General features: G+C 35.8%; 1 protein-coding gene and 1 pseudogene across 2 annotated transcripts in view; one reads left to right on the top strand and one right to left on the bottom strand.

The window, feature by feature from the left end:
* Positions 1 to 23,874, top strand: part of LOC119529992 (E3 ubiquitin-protein ligase MARCHF1) — a 581,433-nt gene that overhangs the window by 233,707 nt on the left and 323,852 nt on the right. Inside the window, exon 1 of one of the 2 annotated variants that reach the window (XM_037830955.1) lies at positions 10,126 to 10,236. The exons of the other annotated variant lie outside the window; for it this stretch is intronic. Within the exon in view, the coding sequence (XP_037686883.1) occupies positions 10,126 to 10,236 (111 nt within the window). Of the gene's footprint in view, positions 1 to 10,125; positions 10,237 to 23,874 lie in introns of those variants that run through there. 2 annotated transcript variants of the gene reach the window in all.
* LOC119529097 lies at positions 1,663 to 10,026 on the bottom strand (annotated as a pseudogene).

Raw genomic sequence — 23,874 nt, 5'->3', positions numbered from 1 at the left:
AATCAGCCATTTCTGCAGGGAGCCCTGATTCCTTTTATAGGAAGATGGTATTAGATACCAAGATCTGGAGGCTGGGTGCATTCATTGCTACTGCGGTGTCATTGATTCTAGGCCCTCTCAACTGGCAGAGCAAGGAAATGTGTGTATGTACTAAGTTGTGTATGTGCACATATTTAAAAATATTTCATATGTAATCACCTGTATCTAAACATGAGTTCATACTGATGCCTGCAACTCTAATCTATCATTCTAGCCTGCTCCTCCCCTTGTTTCCCTGTAACCTTCCACATCATCAGTGAGAAACCTGGCTCCCACCATCTGTCATCCATTTACTTAATTATTCAATTCTAGCACACATGTATAATGGTATCAGAATTATTAACCTGTGCCTTCATGGGAACAATTTTATGAACTAAAGTACAGAGTTTGTTCTTTTTTTTTTTTTTTCTTTTAGTCTTACATGCTTCATTCATTTCCAGAGTTACTTAGGTCAGCACAATGCCCCCCAACCTCTTCAGAGAGGTTGTTTCTAAATTTGCAATAGAGTTTTTCACATTTTACTTTCCATCTTGGTATCCCCCAACCTCCAAAATGATTTTTTAAATGTTCACTTGTTAATTTTTGACCTTCAAGCTATGAAGTTCTATAGCTTTCACAATGCATAGTGTCATGTAACTACCATTGCTGCATCATACAGAAGAGTTTCACTGTGCTACCACTGATCTTTTTACTGTTGCTATAGTATTGCCTTTTCCAGAATGTCATGTAATTGGAATTATACAGAAAGTAGCCTTTTCAGCTTCTTTCACTTACCAATATTCATTTAGGATTCATCCATGTCTTCTCGTGGCCTGATGGTTCATATATTTTAGTATCTGAAAAATATACCGTTGTATGAATGTACCACATCTTGTTTATTCATCTATTGAAAGACAGCTTGGTAGTTTCTAATTTTTGGCAATTATGAATAAAGCTGCTATAAACATTTGCAGACAGGTTTTTGTGGAAACATAAGATTGCAAATCACTTGGCTAAATACTTAGGAATGCATTCACTGAATTCTGTGTTAAGTCTGCGTTTGTCTTTGTAAGAAACTTTGTTTTCAGAAATTGTAAACATTTGCATTCCCACCATAATGGATGAGAGTTCTTACTATTCTGTATTTTTTGCCAGCATTTGGTAACATCAGTTGTTTGTTTGTTTTTTATTTTAACCATCTTGATAGGTGGATAGTGTTAGCTCATGCTTGTTTGAATTAGCAATTGCCTAATGACACATGATGTTGAGTGTCTTTTCATATAATTATTTGCCATCTCTATAGTCTTCTTTGGTGAAGTATCTTCTCCGGTATTTTGCTCATCTTTTTTAAAGTGGGTTGTTTTCTGGTTGAGTGTTAGGAGTTTGTATGTTTTCAATAGAAGTCTTTTATTAGATACGTGTTTTGCAAATATTTTCTCTCACTCTGTGGCTTGTCTTTTCATTCTCTTAACAGTGCCTTTCACAGAGCAAAAATTTTTAATTTTAATAAAGTAAAACAACAACATTTTTTTTTCTTTATGGGTTGAGCTTTTATTGTATCTAAAAACTCATCACCAAACTCAAGGTCACCTAGATTTTCTCTTCTGTTTTCTTCTAGAAGTTTTATAGTTCTGTGTTTGACATTCAGGTCCATGATCCCTTTTGAGTTAGCAGGTCTTCTAGTTGTTTAGACAACATAACAACATTTTCCTCAAGAGAATGCTTAAGGCTTAAAATTTCATGATTCTTCTCTTCCAAATTTTCTTCTACCTGGACAGAAGGTTGTATTTTTCCACTTGATATGATACACAGCTAATTTCGTCAATGTATCCTAAGAGTTCTTCTATTTCAGATTTTTCATCAATCTTTTCTTTTTCTTTAGAAACCAGTTTCCCCTCAAATTGAGACTCCTGATGACCTGCACCTACATCTACATGCCTTCTTGTTTAGCCACCATACTCTTCATCTTTGTTTCTCTTTGCTTTTAAGTTTCATCACCTTGAGGCTTAGAATTTTCATATTCTTCTGGTTACCCTCTTCAGAAAAATTAAATTTCAGTAGTCCAGTAGTCCTGGTTAATTTAATAAGTTTTTGCAGTGAAGCATTATTTGCAGAGATGTTTTTTCCTGATTATAGCATTTAGCTTCACTTCCACCTTCTTAAACTTAACTTCCATACACTAGACCTGCTCGTCCTGAGCACCACATTCTTGCACAAGAACACAAATCTCTTTTTCCAGTATCTTCAAATTTTTGTTATTCTTTTGAGTTTCCTTCTTTAATCCCAAAGTCTTAACTTTTCTTGCTGAAGTATCTTTGTCAAAATTAAAGTTTTGTTGAGATTCTTTTATTTGAAATCTTTGAGATTTTTGAAAAAATACATGTCCTTTCAATAAAGGTCCTTTCGAGTTTTTCTCCCTTCAGCTAGCCATATTTTGCCTCTGGTAATTCATGAAAGTTAGGTGTAAATGTTCCTACCAGTTTATGGCTTCAAGGGCTTATGTTCCAGGCAATCTGAAATTGGCTATGATTCTCTGTAGACATCTGTCCTACCAGATTCTGGGGTGGTGGTTTGTTCTGCAACCTCGGTTCTCTGATTGGTCTAAGAAAAATTGTTGATTTTCAGTTTATTCAGCTTTATCTTTTTATAAGGAATGATGACTACCAAACGTTTTACATGTTGGCCCTTAAACTGGAAGTCTCTCACATTTCTTTTTTTTTGTTCAGAAGATTGGCCCAATATGCAGACTCGGTATTGAGCTAGCACAGTCAATCCCATGAAGAAACTTTCAATCATCACTAAAGTAGACCACCTCCATCATCTCTGGGTGTGGGTGTTTGCACGTGATTTTCCTTTCCTCTGATGCATCACTTCCTTTGGTGTGTTAAGACTGGAAGGAGTCATTTTCACATTTGTCCCAAAGTTGTCCATGTGGGATTTCTCCTTCTTCTTGTATCTAACACTTTTTAGTGCTGTGGCTTGTCTTCTATCATAAGTGTCTCTCCAAAAGGTGGTCCCTCTGTACCTGCCTCCCTTTATAGTGTCATTTCTTTATTCACCACCTTGCCACTTCACAAGGCTAAAGTAGCTTATCAGACTTCACGGAAAGGTTGGTGCTTTTCAAGGGAATTATAAGTTAGAGGAGGAATTTTAAAAAAAATTAACTGTAAAAATATATCTTTCCTATAGTTTAAGCACATAGCACCTAAGATTTTAAACCTTCACCATGAGTCCTCTTACGGTTATTCACATTTCATAACCTTATGCCACCAGTAAAGAAAAACTCTTCTGTATCTCCTCATTCATTTTATCATAAACAAGTATTTATAGTTCTATGCCAATTACTGTTCCACATCCTGTAATACAACTATGACCCTCTCTTCATTTGAGAAACCTCACATCCTACACACAGAAATCAGGAAGGCCCCAGAACACATTTCCATTATACAGCAGTAAATGTGGCAAATGTAGTTATCTGGTCTAAAAACTTCTGAAAAACATCCCTAGCAAGCAGCCTTTGGTGGTCCTTAGTGCTCTGGGTCCTTAAGAACAAGACATGGCAGGATGTGAGTGCTTCAAAGCATCCATCAGTGTTCCTTCCCAGTTAGTATGAGCTGTAGGCATGAGTGTTGTCGTTTTCTGAATATCTGGGGAGTAACTCTTGTAACACACACACACACACACACACACACACACACACACACCTCTAGGGAACAAATGTTAATTCTCAGAGATAATATAGGAAAATTGAATGAGGAAGGGAAACTGAAAAATTAAAATTCCTTTAAAATTTTTAGACAAGGGGCTTTCCCAGATCTCTCATTTGAAGATGGTTGTGTACGTGTGGAAGTGGGGGAACACTTTTCTCATTTGCATGAATGTAAGAAGGGGGAAGCATATAGTTAGACCATGACCACTCTTTACTGGACATCATACAGAGTGGAAAATTTGAGGAAGGAAATAGTAGAGGTGGCAGAGAGTCAAGGTAGAGGCAGGGAACTGCATTTTTCTGTGGGAAAAAGTTTTTATTTTAAGATTAAATTATGTTAGACTTAGGGTAATGTGAGGTTAGTATAAAAAGCTTCATTTGGAGAAATCAGCTGTCTGGGTTGCACAACTCCAGGCACACCCTTCACGTTGCGTTCTGTATGAAGGTCATCTCCTGGAGCACAGAGCCATTTACATGGATATAATGGGTCTCCTAGAATTGTGCAGCTAACTGTTAGTGGTGTCAGCCTTTGGAATATTACCAGTGTTAATTTTCAAGTGAAATATTTGTAATTTTCTGTTCTTTGTTGAGTCTTTCAAAATCAGCCTTCCCCTTCACCTGAAGCCAAGGTAAATACCCTTTCTCAAAACTTTCATAGTACTCAGTGCAGGCTATCAAAGCTCTCATCACACTGTCTTGTAAAAGTTCATCTACTTGACTGTTTCCCCTGTTAGCTCTAAGTTCTTTGAAGGTTGCTGTGGGTCTCTTTTATCTCTGTACCAGTGGTTCCATGTACAGCATCTGGCAGAAAGGAAGTATTCAGTAAATGTTTCCTAAATTAAAAACAAATCATTTCTCTATGAGATACATCCAACTGCCATGCATTTTTTCTTCTTAATTTTAATTTGTTGTCCATTTAGCTCACAGAAAATGCACTGTGCTCCTATTTATTAAATTAAATATCTTCTTGAAGTAACATATTCAAAATTAAGCGTAGTTAAATCTCAATTTCCTGTGATCATTATATAAGTTGCTCATTACTGCATCTCATATTAGCTTGGTTCAGTGGTTAGATAGCAATTAACACGAATGCTTAATGACCATTCTCCTATTCTGCTATCTTCCTAATGATATGTACAGTTTAAAGTGCTTAAGCCTAATTATAAATGCTCATAATTTGCCTATCCTCTGACTGACAGTACATTCTTATACCTAAGAAGATGATGAGTGCCCCCAACTTGTGAAGGAAGAAAGCTGGTCTGCAGAGACTCAGCCATCAACATTAACTTCAGTCCTCTCAAATCACCTAAACCATTTTTAGAATCTCTACTTTAGTATTGATAATGCCAAAAAGATTCCTTTGAAATATGACCAAAGTCAGACTATTCTGTGATAACAGAAAAGAAGATGGTCATTGAGTATTTTTAAGACCCTTTACCCGTAAGAATTTAAGCAATGAGGCAATGGGTCTCTACTTTGTTCCTTGTCTCTTCCTTCCAGTCCGCCTTCCCCTTTGCTGCTTCTTTCAAGGCCATTAAATTTTGGCTTCTCCACAGGATGATTCTATGATTCCAAAGAGGGTGGTAAAGTCAGCAGATGCATATTAGACAGAGCAAATAATTAGGCACATTTCCTCTCCTACAATATGATGTGAATTGCCAGTTAGGTAACGCAATCATCCTATGCCATTTTTATATTCTCATGTATTCTTCATTAATACAATAAAAAGCTGGAAAAAGCTTTGTAGAATTCTCTACATCATTTCATACAAATTTCTTTGTAAATATTCCCATAAGTATTTCCAAGTTAAAATTTAAGCTTTCCAAGTGTATTCACTATTGCTGGGGAAGTAGAATAGTGTAGCCTATCTGGAGGACAGTATGGTGGTCCCACAAGAAGCTAGGTATGTGGGGGCTTAAAGGTCCTACAGCCTCAGTATGGGGTATATACTTGGAATATTGGAGAGGAGGGACATGAATGGACATTTAAGCACCAGTATATATGGCAATAGTATTCACTATTTGCAATAGGCAGAGGTAGCCTAAGATTACATTGACTGGTGAACAGAATGGTGAACTGTATTGTATGCATACAATAGAAAACTGAGCAGCTACAAGAAGAAATGAAGCTGTGAGACACACAACTAGGTGTATGGATCTTGAGTACAACATAAGTGAAGCATGCCAGAAACAAGAGGACAAACATTATAATGCTTCACTAATATGGACTAACTATAATGTGTAAACTCTGAGAACTCAATCTTAGACCACAGCTTATCAGGGGAGTGCTTATTGTAATGGTCTCTAGATTGTAAGCTCTTACAGCAGTCACATTTATTCCTGAGTTGTAATGGTTATCTCTAAATCCTGAGATGCTGATCTCCTTGTGTATAACCTGGTCAATCTCTGGAACTTTGGGGATCTGTATGACACATGAGACTCAGAGCTAGAACTTGGCAGCTATGAATGTCAGTATTACCCCATATGGCAACTGTTGAAAGAGCTGAAAAAGAATTCAGACTTTAATTAGAGACATGAATGAAGAGGATCTGGTTAGGACTAAGGTAAATCAGGCCCAAGGGTAAAGGACTATACTGACTGGGTTTTAAAACTCAACTTAAGTTTGAGACCAAGGGAGGAGATGTTTATCTGGTGCAGGATTTATATTTTCTGTGCACACTAGGTAATTTAACTTGTATGGTCAGCTTGTTTGACCATAGGTGCAGGGAGCAGTGAAGGGAAAATGGGATTTGGTGCGTTTATATAGGCTGGGGTGAAATCTCGACACATCCCAGAGTGATATGGGCAAAGAGTATAAATGTATTTGCGGGGTCCCACCGAGGAGCTGGGGAGAAATGCAGAAGTGTTGGACTTCCCCACCTGGGCTATTGCTGATTTTCCCACAAACATTGAGGACTGCCAATTTAGTGGGCAGAGCCATGGATCTGGGGGCCTTCCCCTGTGAGGCCAGTTGCTGCAAGGGAAAGACTAAGCCCACTTATAATTGTGCATAGGAGTCCCCCAAAGAGAGCCTCATTGTTGCTCAGATGTGGCCCCTTCTCTCACTAAGCCAACTCAGCAGGTGAACTCATTGCCCTCCCCTCTGTGTGGGACGTGATTCCCAGGGGTGTAAATCCCTCGGGCAACATGGGAAATGACTCCTGGAGATGAGGCTGGACCCAGCACTGTGGGATTGAAAGGATCTTCTTGACCAAAAGGGGGAAGAGAGATGAAACAAAATAAGGTTCCAGTGGCTGAGAGATATCAAATGGAGTCGAGAGATCACTTTGGAGGGTATTCTTATGTGCTATATAGATATCACCTTTTAGTCTTTACTGTGTTGGAATGGCTAGAGGGAAATACCTGAAGCTGTCAAACTGCAACCCAGTGACCTTGATTCTTGAAGATGATTGTATAACTGCATAAATTGCAAAGTGTGACTGTGTGACTGTGAAAACCTTGTGGCTCTCACTCCTTTTATCCAATATATGGACAGATGAGTGGAAAAATGGGGACAAAAATTAGATGAAGAGTAGAGTGGGATGGAGGGAATGGAAAGATTTAGGTGTTCTTTTTTGCCTTTATTTTTATTTTGGAGTAAGGAAAAGGTTCAAAAATTGATTCTGGTGATGAATGTACAACTGTTATGATGTATGAATGTATCTCAATTAAACTGTATTAGAAGAAAGTAAATGAACAATAGGGAGAGGAGGGGAATGGGATGTTTTGGATATTCTTTTCTATTTTAATTTGCACTTTATTTTTGGAGCAGTGAAAATGTTCAAAGTTTGATTGTGGTGATGAAAGCACACCTATATGATACTGTGAACAACTGATTGTACACTTTGAATGATTGTATGTTATGTGATTATATCTCAATAAAATTGCATTAAAAAAAAAGGTTGAGTGAGAAAAAACTCCCTAAAACAGTTAAAGAACTGCAGTATCAGAGTGAGTGACAAACCAAAAAAAAGTCTACTTAAAAGGGGTAGAATGTCAGCACTCTGGTTAACCCCTGGTCCTCATTAAAAAAAAAAAAAATTAAGCTCTCCAGTACATAGCCATGTATCCTGTTTTCCTGCTTTCCCCCAATGGTCGGTACAGTCTCCAAAGAAAATATCCAATGATTATTAATTCATTATTTAGACAAATAGAGTAGGTATTTTAACTTGTTGAATTAGTCTAACTAATCATTCTAGAATTAAGATGATGAATATTACACGTAATAGAAACCTATAACACAGTTGACATTTTACTATAATGCTTCAGCAAGTTTAGCCCAAAAATGATCAGCTCTTGTCATGATGAGTTGCTGATAGCAGTTCGGCAAAACAGTTCAAAACGATGGTTTGTAGGAGCTGACGTCAGAGAAGACATCTAAGATCAGGAGGAGCAGGCAGAAACCTTGGAGATAAGCAAGTAAGTTTCCGACTCCACAGACTGGAGAGTCAGTAAGAACATAGGTCCTCCAGCTTTAAAATTGTGAAAATGATTATTGCACTAAATCTAACTCAAATCAAAAGTGAAAGTAATCATCACTTATGGCTCATCCCTTCCTGCTTTGGAACCTACAAAATGATTGGGGCTCAATAAATATTTGCGGATTAATTTTGAGTGAATAAGGAGGGGCACAACTACTACATCACCACATCAAAAGTATGACGCAAATGAAATTAAACTATTTTATTTAATCTCAGAAACTGAATGGGAAATGAGAAATTGGCAGCCTTTTCAACCACATCCCAGAATGGATACTGAATATATGGTAATTTTGTAGGCTACTTTATTATACTTTTTATTCATTCGTGAATTCAACTTTTTATTATAAGTACTAAAGTGATATTTAATGAGAGTGAAAATTCTTGAAAAGTAAACGTCAAATGACTTACAAGTAGAACATTTGTTTATACATGATGAAACTGTTTTGGTCATTATGTATCACTTCACTCCTTGCCTTTGAATACCAACGCATTTTCATTTACTCTTAGCACACTTCAAGAAATGTAATTAAAAACTGATGAGTATCTGAGATACTGTGTACTGGGGATGTGGAAATATTTACTTTCTGTTGAGTGCAAATTATTTGGATATGCAGATTTTCCATTACATAGATAAGAGTTTTCCATAAAATTTCAAGAAATGTGTTTGAAATGGCAGGCACTAATAATGTGTCACTCATTCAAACAATTGTTTCCAAACGCTCTTCAACATTTCCCTTACTTCAAATGAATGAGTCACTCATATTAAATTGCCTGTCTTATTAGAAAATCCATTCTACTGAGTATCTTAGAATTAATTTTTATGAAAATTTTTATCACTTCCATATTTACATTGTTCAGACCCATTTAAGTTGAGTATTTTGTCATTTAGAATAATAACTCATCAATCTGTTAGTGCACCCTTTCTTTATGTTACCTTTCTGAGTGCTATGAAATGAGCTATTTTGAATCCCTGAAATGTTATAAACTGCCAGATTGCTAATTGCTTTGGATGCTGTGAAAAATAATTACCACACGTTATTTTTGATATTTAATTGACAGTGTAATGCATTTAACTAAAGACCTACAATAAACTATTTCTAATTACTGAGGGTGGTGGAGTGGAAAAGCAGGCTGTAAAACTTTACAAGGGAAAGTGTTTACAGTGTTTTCTCCATTACGTTAAAAGTCATTGTTGTTATAACTTTTTCAGAGACAAAAACTGCCCCCAAATGGGAAGGGGAAAGAGTTGTGGAATATTTCTATTTATTACATATGAAGGAGATTTTTAAATTATTATTTTTGAATAGATTGTACTGGTAATGATTGTCATATGCCAAATTTACTATATTTCCACTAAAAAAACTTCCTTCTTTAGCTGGCAGGCCTTTATGAGGAAGATCATCACGCCACTGCCAGAATGAGTAATCTTTTTATCGCTGGCCTATGTTCATTCTTTTCTGCATCTGTAGGACAATCAGCTGAACAGCTGTGCCATATTGAAATATGTGGATATATTAGGTACTGAGTCTGTTCTTAGCTCCTAAAGAGAGAACTTGTTATAATATGATCCTAGAAAATATCGCTTAGAATTTGGTACTTAGAATTTGGAGCAAGGAGCCCCCATTGCCTAAAAGTGCCGCAAAGATGGTTATAAAGAATGTTAGACTTTCCAGAAGATGCATGTTTTCATTTTCCCATGGCTCTAGGATCTTATCAATAATTGGCATATTCTTCTTTTCTTCCCTATACCCCTTGTTAAATTAAAAATGTATACTCTGGTATTTTATTACATTGCTGGTTTAATTTCAATTATGCGCATTTTCCAAAAACAGACAACTAAAATAAGTGACCTATTTCAGGGAATGTAAATTATTTTCAGAATTCCAGAGATTGAAAAAGGGATAAAAGGAAGGAGAAAATGCTGGGCTGGTGTGAAGCGATAGCCCGTAACCCACACAGAATCCCAAACAACACGCGGACACCTGAGATCTCAGGGGATTTGGCTGATGCCTCACAAACCTCTACATTGGTGAGTGCAAAGTTATTTTTCCTCAAAAAGGCTCATATGTAAGTGGAATGCTAAGGAAATAGGGAGGGGGATGACTTTCTAAGTGAACATTATTCTCCTTAAAAACTGTATTTGCATTTGTATTATGTTTTTCATACACGTTCAGTTTAATTAATAGTATGTCAGATACTAATGTAAAATAATTTAATGTTGTATAATATTAGAGTTTAATTCAAATTAAAGAACTATTTCTTTTTCTTTCAATTACTTTTGGTCATTATCCTCTCATTATGTTAGTGACCTTAAAGAAGTCTTTATATAAATTCATTTTCTCAGAGCCTGTCTTGTGTAATGGATTCAGTGAAGGAAAAATAGGTATAGAGTTATCCAAAACAGTGAACAATAAGAATCATATCTTCTCTATTCCATTTTTTTCTAAAAGTACTTAAGAGAAAGGATTCAAAGATTCTAATTTTCTTATCAGATTATGAATTAAATACTTACAAAAATAATTTGATGAGAAAATAAATAATATGCTCTTTCATGATTTGTTTTCTACTTTAAATTTAAATGTTTGACTTTAGCTAGTTGTTATTTTCCAGTGAAGGAAAAGAGAATTCCTCAGCAAAAGAAGTTTCAAATGTTCTTTGTTTGGATTTTGGCTACAATATTCTTCACCTTTATTTTAAAAAGGAAAATTCCGTTAAGTCCTTAAAGTTTTAAATTGACATGTTATATATATTTTAATTACTATTTTGCCATTTTATAAGAATGTAAATATTTCTTTTTTCAGCCTCATCTATTAATTAATGAACGTATAATTAAATAAATATAAGCAAAGAATCAGGCTTTTTAAAAAGTTTTACCTTTTTTATTACTTGACAATTTGCATTATTTTAGGGGAAAATAATGATCCTGCATAAATACTATTAGTGACTATCAAGACCAGCCATCTGCAGAAATAGATTTTCAGTTGAGAAAACATAAAAATAGAAGTGGGAATCTTGTTTCAGTCCCATTATCTTAGCATATGGGAGAGTGCTGAGGGAATAGAGAGGAATGCAAGAATTCCTACAAAACTGGATATTCAAAGCTCTAGCGGATAGATTCTTTGAAATTGTCATCTGCACTGTTTCATCTCTTTCTACCATGATCTTCAATGCGTTATCATTTTCAATAAAACTGCTTGGCATGACTCTGCCCAAGTTAACCTACTACTTAAGCACATGTGTTATACAATGTTTATACATAAAGCTGTACTTTAGCATGCAATAGCTAAAAAAAAAATTAATAAAAAAATTTACTTCCCCTATGCTTTCATTAGAATGTCTTTAGTTCTTAATTCCTACTTCATAGAATCATAGATCAAAAACTCTGAAGAATCTTGAGCAAATATTTGGCTTGGCTTTTTGCTTATAATCAAGTAACCTAATATTAGCTTCATTTTTCTGATGTGCACTGAGGTCTAGGGAAATTAACTGACTTTCCTGATGTCAGTTAGCTAGTAAATGGTAAAAGGGTTACTAGGAACCAGGCTTCTCAGGGCAAGACTTTCTCTACTATATCACATAGTCTCACTTTCTTGATGACATTTTCTTCTTTATCAAATAACTTGAGTGGAAAGAAAAAGATACGAATTTCAATTAAATTCAGCGATTACTCTTTTTAAATCTAATGCAGTACTAAGGATATAACCTTTAGCTCCTGTAACATACAATCCTCAAATCTCAGATTTTAGCATAGTAAAATTAAAATATTTCTCTCTCATGTCATGCTCTGTTATGTGTTGGACAGCTCTCCTTGGAGATTCACTGCTGTATGACGATTCAAATATGCAGGCTCTACCATCTTTTGATGCTAGTTCGTTAACCACATTGCTTCTAAGGTCACTGAGGAAAAGGAAGAATCTCTGTAGGCCATTGTCATTGAGTATTATGAAACAGCCTGGTATAGGCAAATATCCCATCCATCTACAACACATTGGCCAAACATAGTGATATCACCCCAAATGAGCTGCAGGGAAGGGTGGTAAATGTTTTCTTCTTATGTGACCAGGAAATGGAGAGGGGTTATGAATATCTAGTCCATCTCTGCCACACCCAACATTTTAATATAAAGATTATAATTTGAGGTATTATGTAATAACTTAATGGAAGCCTGAAAAGGCAAAAAGATAAGCAGGTTTAGTGATTGCAAGAAGAGCAACCACACATATGGAGAAGTAACAAATGATGGAGGCTGGGGTTATTAGAAATTAGGAGGCTGGAAGAGGGCCCCTCAGTCTGGGTCCCTGGGTCTCTGAGGAGGGGGTGCTACCCAGGAGTTCACAGAAGGGACCCTGTAGTGCTGGAGTCCAGACCCCTGAAGGAGATGCACTCCATGGTCCTTACACACTCAGGTGGGAGGAGAGGGGGATACAAAAAAGATAGTTCATGGAGAGTGAATAAAAGTTAGAAACTGGATCCAATGTCCATTGCTAAATTGAAGAAGCACTCCTGGGATGATACTAATGGAAACAGTGGTCAAACAAGGAGTGAGTCCTTTCTCGTTCTTCCTGACTCCCAGTTCCCTTTAGCACTAGCATTAGTAGAACCTTACGGTGAACTAAATGGAAAAGGAAAAATTTCATTTGAAGACTCTCATCCCTAGCCATCTTTTTTAAATATATTTTTTTAATTTTTAAATTGCATTTTATTGAGATATATTCACATACCATACAATCATCCAAAGTGTATCATCAACTGTTCACAGTACCGTTATATAGTTGTGTATTCATTACCACACAAAAAAAAATAAGAATAAAAATTAAAGTAAATAAAAGACCCAAAACATCCCACTCACCCCCATCCCTCCCTATTATTCATTTACTTTCATCCCCATGTTTCTACTCATCTATCCATACACTGGATAAAGGGAATGTGAACCACAAGGTTTTCGCGATCACATAGTCACACAGTGTAAGATATGTGGTTATACAATTGTCTTCAAGAATCAAGGCTGCTGGGTTGCAGTTCAGCAGTTTCTGGTATATCCTTCTAGCTATTCCAAAACACTGAAAACTAAAAAGGGGTATCTAGATAAGGCATAAGAATAACCTCCAGAGTGACCTCTCAATTCCATTTGAAATCTCTCAGACAAAGAAACTTTATTTTGTTTCATTCCTCTTCCCCCTTTTGGTCAAGACTTTCTCATTCCCTTGATGCCAGGTCCAGGTTCATCCCCATAAGTCATGTTCCATGTTGGCAGGGAGATTTCATCCCTGGGAGTCATGTCCCACATAGAGGGGAAGGCAGTGGATTTACCTGCAGAGTTGACTTAGAGAGAGAAAGAGAGAAACCACATCTGAGCAATGAAAGAGGCTCTCTGGGGGTGACTCTTAAGCACAATTATAAGTAGGCTTAGCCTCTTTTTTGCAGTAACACACTTCATAAGAGCAAGCCCCAAGATCAAGGGCTTGGCCTTCTAAATTGGTAGCCCCCAGTGCTTGTGAGAATATCAGTAATTCCCCAGGTGGGGAAGTTTAATATATCCACATTTTCCCCCAGTCCCTCAAGGTGGCTTTGCAAATACATTTTTATTCTCTTCCCAAATTACTCTGGGATATATTTGGGATTCACAATAACCTGTACATGCCAACCAGATCTCACTCCTTTTTCCAAAGTTCCATGTAATTATGGTGTTTGAATAAACTTACTTACAAGTTCAATTATGTAGTTTGCTACAGAAAAGAGGATCTGCACCAAATAAATATCTCTTCTTTTGGTCTCACACAGAAGTTGAAGTTTTAAAACACCATTCCCAATGTAATCACATAGTTATGCATTCACCACCACAATCTGTATGAGGACATTTCCATTTCTTCTGCAAAGAAAGAAGCAGCAGAGAAAAAAGGAAAAAAAAAAAATGACTAAAAAAATAAAAGAAAAAATAAAATTAAAATAAAATTAAAAGTTAAGATAACAGCACAAGTGCCAAGAGCCCCTTACTTCTTCCTTATATCCCTCTCTTGTAGACATTTAGCTTTGGTATATTGCCTTTGTTACAATTAATGGAAGAATATTATGATGTTACTGTTAACTTTAGATTCTGGTTTGCATTGACTGTATTTTTTTCCCCAATAACATCTGATTTTCACTACCTTTCAAAGTTCACATTCATTTGTTCTCCCTCATGTAAGAACATTCTTATATTAGTACATTTAATCACAATCATTGACCACTGTAGGTTTCACTAAGTTATACAGTTCCAGTCCTTATCTTCTATCTTTCCTTCTGGTGTCATACCTACCCCTAACCTTCCTCTTTCAACCATACTTGCAGTCATTTTTGTTCAGTGTACTTACAATATTGTGCTACCATCACACACTATTGTGCTATCCATTTGTGGATCTATACCATCAGTCCTCTTGAACATTCTATACTCCTTCAGCATCAAATGCTTGATCTCTACTCTCTTCCTATCTCCTGATATCTTCATTTCTACAGTTTTCTCCAAACCTCTCTCTCTTGCCTTTTCCTATTTGTCTGTAGCACTCCCTTCTTGTAGAGTAGGTCTCCTGTTCACAAACTCTCTCAGTGTCTGTTTATCTGCAAATATTTTAAACTCCTTCATTTTTGAAGGACAGTTTTTCCAGGTATAGGATTCTTGGTTGACAGTTTTTCTCTTTCAATATCTTGAATAGATCATACCACTGCCTTCTCATCTGTACAGTTTCTGCTGAGAGATCCACACTTAGTCTTATTGAGCTTCCCTTGTATGTGCTGGATTGCTTTCCTCTTGATGCTTTCAGAATTCTCTCTTTGTCTTTGACTTTTGAAAATCTGAATAGAAAGTGTCTTGGAGTAGGTCTATTTGAATCAATTCTGTTTGGGGTACACTGTGCTTCTTGGACTTGTAATTTCCTGCCTTTCATAAGAGTTGGGAAATTTTCATTGATTATTTCCTCTATTATTCTTTCTGCCCCTTTCCCTTCTCTTTTCCTCCTGGAATACCTATAACATGTATATCCATATGCTTCATGTTGTCATTCAGTTCTCTGAGACCCTGCTCATATTTTTTCCATTCTTTTCCCTATCTTTTCTTTTTGTATGTAGGATTTCAGATGTCCTGTCTTCTAGAACACTGATCCTTCCTTCCGCCTTTCCAAGTCTGCTGTTATATGTCTCCATTGTGCTTTTCATCTTTTCTATTGTCCCTTTCAATCCTGTAAGTTCTGCCATTTGTTTTTTCAAGTTTATGAATTCTTCCTTATGGTTACCCAGTGTCTTCTTTATATTCTTCATCTCTTTTGTCACTTTTTCTTTCAACTAATTGATTTGATTTAAAAGATTTGTTTGAATATCTTTAATTAGTTGTTCAACTTCTGAATCTCAGTTGTGGTGTTAGTTTGTTCCTTTGACTGGGCTGTTTCTTTGTGTTTCCTGGTTTGGCTCATGATTTTTTGCCATGGAGGCTTCTGATTTTCTTGATTAGTTTATTCTGGAGTTTGTTTTCTCTCTTTTTCCAGGGTTTTCTTGTTGGTTGTCTTTGATCTCTATCTTTTCTTTGTTTCTCTCACTAGCTAGTTTTCAGATTGTCTCTGCCCCCCAGACTTCCCCCCAAAATCAGGAGCCCACTGTGACCTGCCACAGGTTGAGGGGTAGGCATTGGGCACCACAGCAAGTTCACTGTGTGTGGTAATAAAAATCTGCTGGCTTCCAGTGGTGCTCTGTTTTTTGCTGGCCAGCAAGACCTGGGTTCATTTTAGAGCCCTGCTTTAACAGTTGGGTCTTCTGTATTTCTCAGCCAAAACAGGGCCAGGTTGCCATACAGGGCATGTAGACCAGCTCCTGTCATCCTAAGAAAGGGTCTGAAGCATCCTTTAAAAGTTTTCAATTCCTTTGCACCTTCCCAGCTGTCCAGCAGATGGCACTGTTCAATAACTTAATTGACCTCAGAAGCTGCTTTGTCAGCCCTAGCATCTTAAGGCAGAATATGGTTGAATGAGTCTGGAACTTATAGCTTCATAATGAGTGTTGATAGTTAAGGATAACAGTTTTAATAAATGAACTCAGAAATTTCCAACAGTTAACATGATAAAGGTTTGCTTTTGCTCACAATTCAGTTTGATGCAGGTATGTTACTTCACCAAAGCAAAATGCAGGTGCCCATGCTCCTCACATCTCATGCAGCTACCTTTCTAAGCATGTGGCCTTGGACTTTTATCAGAGAAGCAAAAGAGTATGAATGGGTGACAACAGGGATATATGGTTAGTTTTGGAAGTGACAAGCATCACTTCTACCCTGATGCCATTGACTAGAAACCAGTGACATACTCCAACATATCTACAGGGAGGATAGGATGTATAGTCTTCCAATATGCCCCGAATAAAGAAATGGAGAGCACTTAGCCAGCTGCTGCCACAAAGGCATTTCTTTTGGCCCTTTTGGCCTTTTGGCCCTAGTTTTCATTTTGTATACCTGTGCTTTTATCACTTCTTCTCTGCCATCATCCACCCCATTTAAGTCTTTCCTCTGCAAATCATACCCCATCAAATGACAATGGTGATGATGTTGATGGCTGATTAAAGTATGAGCTATTTGTCTTTCTAAGCATTTTACACATATTCTCATTTTAAATCTTCACACAATCCTATGAAGTAGGTGTGATTATATTTTCCCACTTTATGGATTAGGAAATCAAGGCACAGAGAAATTAAGAAACTTGACCAGAGCATGATAGATAACATTGGTGAAGTTTGAATTCCAACAATCCAAGCAATCTAAATCCAGAGGACCACTCTATAGGTTAGACGAAAAAGGCATTCATTATTTGAATGGGATAGATTTGGCTAAATGCAATGATTGTATTATGTGGCAATAATACATCATAGTGTGGCATAAAGACCAATGTGGTCTTTTCTTTATAATCCTGTGATTGTTTGTCTGTTAGATTATTCTCTGCTCTGCATTCACTGACATATAAATGTGGCCAATTTCATAGCCATTTTCATTACTGTTCTCTCAATAACTGACCCGATTGAAAACAATAGTGTGTTTTGTGTTTTTTAGATCTATACGGCAATTCAGAGGGTCTGCTTTTATATTCAGAAAGTATTTATTGAACTTAAATTTTTTTCAGAATGGATAACAGCCTTGAGGATTTGAGAAATTATGCTCATTAATATTAAGCAAATATCTCACAACTGTAACTTAAGGTGGGAGGTGTAGGGGAGCAGGAGTGGAGCATCCTCCTTGTATACCAGACAGAGAAGACGCCTGTCTTTTAAATTTATTGTAACACAATTTTACTTTATTAAATATAAGCATCATAGACTATAACCTTACTCAGTTTGTTGAATCAAATCAGAGTTCCAATATTAATTTTAAAAGGAGATCTAAAGAGATCATAAGAGTGAGAAATAAGAAGGTGAAAGATTTTTACGAAGGTTAGGGTTGAAAAATCTATGAAGTCAAAATTGGGAGATTTTTTAAATTGCTATTTTAGGTGGTCAGAAAAGATGCCAGAGAAAATTATTTTCCTATAACCAACAGTGATTCTCTGAGTTTATAAATAGACTGTAGTTATACAGAGAAGAAAGTGTCACTGTATATATTTAATAGAGGTGATATGCCACTTCCAAAAATGTGTATATCAGCTCAGCACACATTTTCCAGTCTTCTGTGCATTCATTTCCAAATGAGGAATACACACACACACACACACACACACACACATTAGAAACTCAAATGAAAAGCTATTTGTGCTAAATATTCACTAACACAGCTTTAGAATTTTCAAATCAATCTTTATATCCATTATTTCATTACAGCTCACAACCATCCTGAGAGTTTCACAATACAAATTTAATTATCCAAAATAGGTGAGGAAATAGAGGCCTTAAGAATTTAAGTAAGTCACTCTAAATCATAAGGTCCCAGATCTTTTAATTTCAAGGTCATTTATACACCTCACTAATAATGAGGGATTGATACTTCCATTTGCCTAATGCAAGTGAAAATACTATGAATCAAAAAAGGCCGAATGAACCGTCTCAATAGCATGTAATTAGGGAAATTAGTGAACTTAAATTCTACCTCACTTTAAATTCCAGGATTTTCCACTTTTCTATATGCTCTATTCAGAAATAAGGCATATGTCATTAATAAATACATGTTTTACAAATCTTTTTGATCAATGACCATAAACTTTGATCAGTGTCAATCGTTTTTATGCACATCTGTTAAAGAGGAAAGGAAGAAAATTATCTGCTTTGGAAATGAGTATGGAGATGCTGTGTTAACATTATAAAAATTAAGGAGATGAACATGAGGGTTGTACATGTGGATGTAGATGCGATTCTAGGAAAATGATAGGCTTCATCACAAAGAGGCATTTTATGCTCTTCAAGGACAATAGCAATGCAATTTGTAAAGGAGATAGAGAAACGTGCCAGATGCAGAGGTAAACTGTAAATAATCTCAGAAGGTGAGGGCAGGCCATGGTTGCCTTTCCTCACTTTGCTTAGACACATCAGTCTCCTCTGTCTCCTTAGAGCTCAACAAGTGCACTCCAAACTCAAAGCCCTCGAACCAGCTGATCTTGATGCCTAAAAATTTCTTTACCCAAATCTTTCCATGGCTGACTCCTTCTCATCTTTCATGACTTGACATGTTTATCATATCCTCAGCCTGCTCTTTGTTTTGTGCCCCCACCATAACTCACCCATTCACCTTTGACTGTTCAGATTTTCTTTTTCTTTCATTGACTCATCTTTATCTGAAAATATTCGTGTAAGTGTGCATGCATATTGGTCTGTTTCTCTACATTACTATATAAGATGAAAAAGGGAAAATCTGTCCTATTTACCTTCATATCCTTGGTGTTTGGAACATAATAGGAACATAATAAAATTTGTGGAATGTATTTGAGCAGAGAGCACTCAGATAAATTGAGATTGTTTTTTGCTTATTAAGCTCTATTAAATTCAATATATAATACATTAAATCCTTTCTACTTATTAGAAATGTCATGTTCATTTAAAAAACAGAAGTACTAGTCTAAAAGATGAAATAATTCCAAGACAGCTTCTATGCCAAAAACATAGTTAAAATTTTGGAAATTCAAATCATGATTATAAAAATGGCATTCTATTATGATAAGATTCTGCCCCCAGTAGGAACTTAAAATATTGTAGATAGTCTTCCAAATACATTAGACAATGAATTGTAAATTTACCCTTCTAAGAAATCACATTTACCAATTCATATTTACCAAAGACACCCTTCCCATTCTTCTCCAATTATTTCCATCTTCTACTTTTAGTCTATTACCAGGCTGAAGGAAATCAACCGTCTGCTGTTGCAAATGGGCCAGTATTGCCCCACAAACATACCTTCCTTGGAAACCAAATAAAATGTAAATGGAAAGAAGAGTTTGAGTATATTAAATTTCTCATTAGATCTATTGACACTTTCAAAAAGCCCAGCCTTATTTAGTTTATTCTTGAGCAAGCAAGCCAGTTGTTTATTCTGCAATGGCCTTTGTGCATTCTGAAAATAAATTCTATCAGAGAAGGCAGAGTTTGCAGTTGTTTTTGGTACCTCATTTTTCTTCCTTCCTTTAATTCTTTCTTATTTCATCATTTATCAGTTTTTGCTTGCAGTAACAATTACAAAACCTTTATTAAGTACTGCCAAAGGCAGTGGTGAATGAAATCTAAATTTTTATTAGAATGACTGTCAAAAACAAATGAGGGAAATTAAGTAAAAGACTTGGTGCCTTTCAAGAGCCTTGGTATGTATAAGAAAGTAAAAGCATTAATAGTATTTCCCAATGGTTGTTATGGTGACAGATTGAATTGAAGAATGCAAAGGGAAGACTGATGCATCAAACATCACACTGTGAGGAAAAATTACATTCACTGTGTAACTGAAAGAAGTGTGTTAACTTTAATTGTATAGTTACTATACAATGTGAAAAAACAATTACTCACAGTAGTAACAATTGATCTAAAAATGTTCCTCGTATTAAGAGATCTTTTCCTCTAAGACGTAAAGTCACAAGGTCATATTCACAACACGTCTTTATCAAAATGTGTGATGTCTTTCTATTTAATTTAGATATAAATTAAATTTTGAGCTGCTCAGAAAGATGTTTAATTTTTAGGAAATGCTTAATTCTAATATCTCTACATTATAATCAACAAATTAGTTTTTATATATCCTAATTTCATTGTCCAAGGACCAATGGGAAGTGCTGTGTTTATTCAAAGAGGAGAGGCCTGCAGTTAGGAGCATTATCTGTCCACACCCATGGGTAGCACAGATGGCACAGATTTCTTCCTTGCTTTTGTGCAAATGTTGTTATGCTTTGCAGAAAAGGAGCAGGCAGGGCAAAATGACTTGATATTTTTCAAGTCAGTTTATTTTGCTGCCAAATAAAAATTGTACCTGGAAATATGTGGGACATGTTAGAATAAAACTGAAGAATCCAGAGCTGCTTCTGTGTGATTATCTTCTTATTCAAAACACGGTGGGTAAAAAAATTAGAGTTCTTACATAAAATTTGTATCTCTATGCACACTAATTAATGGTACAATAATAATTTTTAAAATAGTTCATGGAATTGATGTGTATCTCAAAACCTCATGGTGACTCTGAAAGTAGATATTGCTGTTCTCATTATACAAATGGAGAAACTAAAGTGCAGAAAGAAGTGGCAGAGAATGAATCCAGAGCCTTAAATGTTTCCAGCACTTGCTATGCTGCCTCATAGAGAATATTTTGTTCATGTAATTATTTGACAGACAGTTACATGATATAACATGACTGTCCTTAACTTAGAACAATTACTGACCATCTGGTACACCTGAGCTTTTTAAGTCTGTTCTCAACCACCATTAGAGGGATTGCACTGCCTAGGAGAAAATTGTTTGTTACCCATATTTGCACTTTGGTGAGTTGCAAGGTGCAGCTACAGAGAAGTCTATTATCATAGAAGAAAATGGAGATAAGTAAATGACAGAGGAAATGAATGATTGAATATATTCTCATTCCAAACTATTTGAATCACAGTAATCAACCAATTTAGAAAGTATCTCCATTTATTCACTTAACTACTATTTATTGAGATTCAGCTATGCATGAAGCATTGTATTTAAACACCAAATATACAGTATTTAAAAAAAAAAGGAACAGTCCCTCTCCTTGAGAATGTAGCGAAGAAAACTTATAAATAAATAGCTCAACAACAGGATGAGGAATAAACAGAGTGTTAGAAGAGCCTTTCATAAGGGCATCAAATCCCACTGTGTGAGTTCCAGTGTTCCCCAAAGGCAAGCAAGGGTGAGTACTATGAAAGGGATAGTGTTAAAGAGGGAAGAGGAAGGGTCATTCTATGACTCTACATAAACTGTCAATCATGTGTAGCTCAAGCTTCTGTATTCTGTTTAAAGACATATTACCCAATTTGTGTATTAAGTAGACCAGAACCTTCCTTAGGAATAGAGTTAGAGAAATACAGTTATACTAATACAAGATTTTACTTTCTCTAGATAGTGAAATTAACTGTATATTTTAATGCAATTTATGCATTCTTAACATCCAATCTGTAGTTTTACATATGTATCCCCTAACATCATTTCTGTTAAGTTAGTGGCCTCATAAATGTGCATTTTACTGAGAGAACAGTGAGCCTGACCATTGACAGTGAAGAGGAGCTGTGTGTCAAAACACATTCTTTGGAAGGAAACAAGTCCACATAAATGGATATTATATTTGTCCACTTAGTAAAATACACAGTGGGAAAATAATATAATAAAAGATAACATTTATTGAGCATTTACTATGTCCCGGACACTATTCAAAGCATCTGACATGTGACAGCTTCATTAATTCTCACTACAGTGTTATGAAAAATGGTCAAAATCCCCACTTTGCAAAGGAAAGAGGATAAGTAACTTGATAAGTTTACCCCACTGGTAAATCTGATTCTAAAATTAATGCTCAAGACATGCTTGTATACTGGAAAGAATACACTCAGGAAAAAGATAAAAAACATTGACTTTATTAGAAAAAAAAATTCAGCCTCAATTTAGTCTTTATTGAGCACATGTATTTTAAGTGTTCTCCAAGCAGTGTGTGAGTGTGTATGTGTGTGTATTACCAACATACCAACTATACTAATATCTAGTATAGATATTATTTTTCCCATTTCACAGAATTTCACAGATAGGAAAGTTTAGGTTTTGGTTAAGCACCTTGCCAAGGGTCTGAAGTAGGAACTCAGTTTAGCCCACATAGGAGCGATAATCTCTTCTGAGATTTTTTTTTACACCTCCTACTAAATGTTAAATTACAACTGAAATGTAGTTTTAAAGAGTGTGTAAAATGAATTTGGAGATGAAAAACATATTTCTTTGTTCTGTATTTGAAATAATTGGCTGGTTGATTAGCCTCATGGATACTAATAATTATTCACTGTATTTCTGGAGGAAGGGATGAGGTTGTTGAATAGATTCTCTAGTTTAGGCTTAATTTAACTGTTTAGCACAGTATCATCCAGCAAAATGTCTGTTCAACATATGAAACAAATCCTTTCTTAGGTTAAAAGCCAAAAGCCACCTCTTACTTGGAGGCCTGTTAGATTATTTTTAGATCAACATAATCATTGTCAACTATAATTACTGGGCGAAATAATCCATGAGCACAGTTTTGTGGTTCCACATTAGAAAACCAGCAACTCAAAATGAAGATATGGGAACCTAGACACCTGGTTTCTAAGTGTCAGAAGCATCTCACAGGAATAAAATTCAATGTAACAATCCAGTAAATTCTTTAAAGATAAAAAATGAAAGAGCATTCACACTGCAGTTACCAACTTGTCAGCTTCTACAGGCACATTGTCATATGAAACAAATTTTATTACACATACTGCGATGAGACCACAAATGAAAATTGGTTGTCTTGTTTTCATGGGTTGAGTGATTTCACCTACGGAAATTAGACAAACTGGCACTATTCAGCAGGCACAACATTGTCGTGCTATTGTCTCTCATTATGTAGGAATAAATTCAAAAAATTATTGCAACTATGTGCGTAACTGTTAGCAAAGCCTGGAACCACAGCATTAACTATATTTCCTGAAATGCCTTACGACTAGGCATGTATTCATTATTTTACAGAAACACGTACTTAGTAAAACACATTAAGGAAACATGTTCTTTTACCCAACCTCAATGCCTTATGCTTGCTATTCTTTGGATTGCTTTAATACATTGATTTTGCTGCATGAAAGTAAATGCAGAACATAGATCAAAAAAAAAAAAAAAAAAAAAAAAAAAGCCTGGTTCTTCATTTTAAAAATGCCTTATGCTACCTTCTCTTTCAAAAGGGACCAAGTGAGGTTTTCTTCTTATTAGACTACTTAGTGTATCCCTCAGATCATCTGTTTTTCTCTAATACTCTTTTTTATACACAAATGTCATTGGCTTCCCTTCAGGGAGATGGACTGGGTACCTGTATTCACCCCTTCTTTCCTGAGATCCCATAAAAAGGATTATATAAAAGTACAAAAAGGATAAACCCGTAACAGTGAAAAGAGATTTCAATTTCAGCATTGTGGAAGGCAGAATTCATTTCATTTCTGTTCCAGTTTTAATAAACTGTGTTTTCTGGAAA

This window comes from Choloepus didactylus, chromosome 3, assembly GCF_015220235.1.
Source record: "Choloepus didactylus isolate mChoDid1 chromosome 3, mChoDid1.pri, whole genome shotgun sequence".
NCBI classification, from domain to species: domain Eukaryota; kingdom Metazoa; phylum Chordata; class Mammalia; order Pilosa; family Megalonychidae; genus Choloepus; species Choloepus didactylus.
The sequence above is the reverse complement of the archived record's forward strand: the minus strand, read 5'-3'. Positions and strand labels throughout refer to the sequence as shown.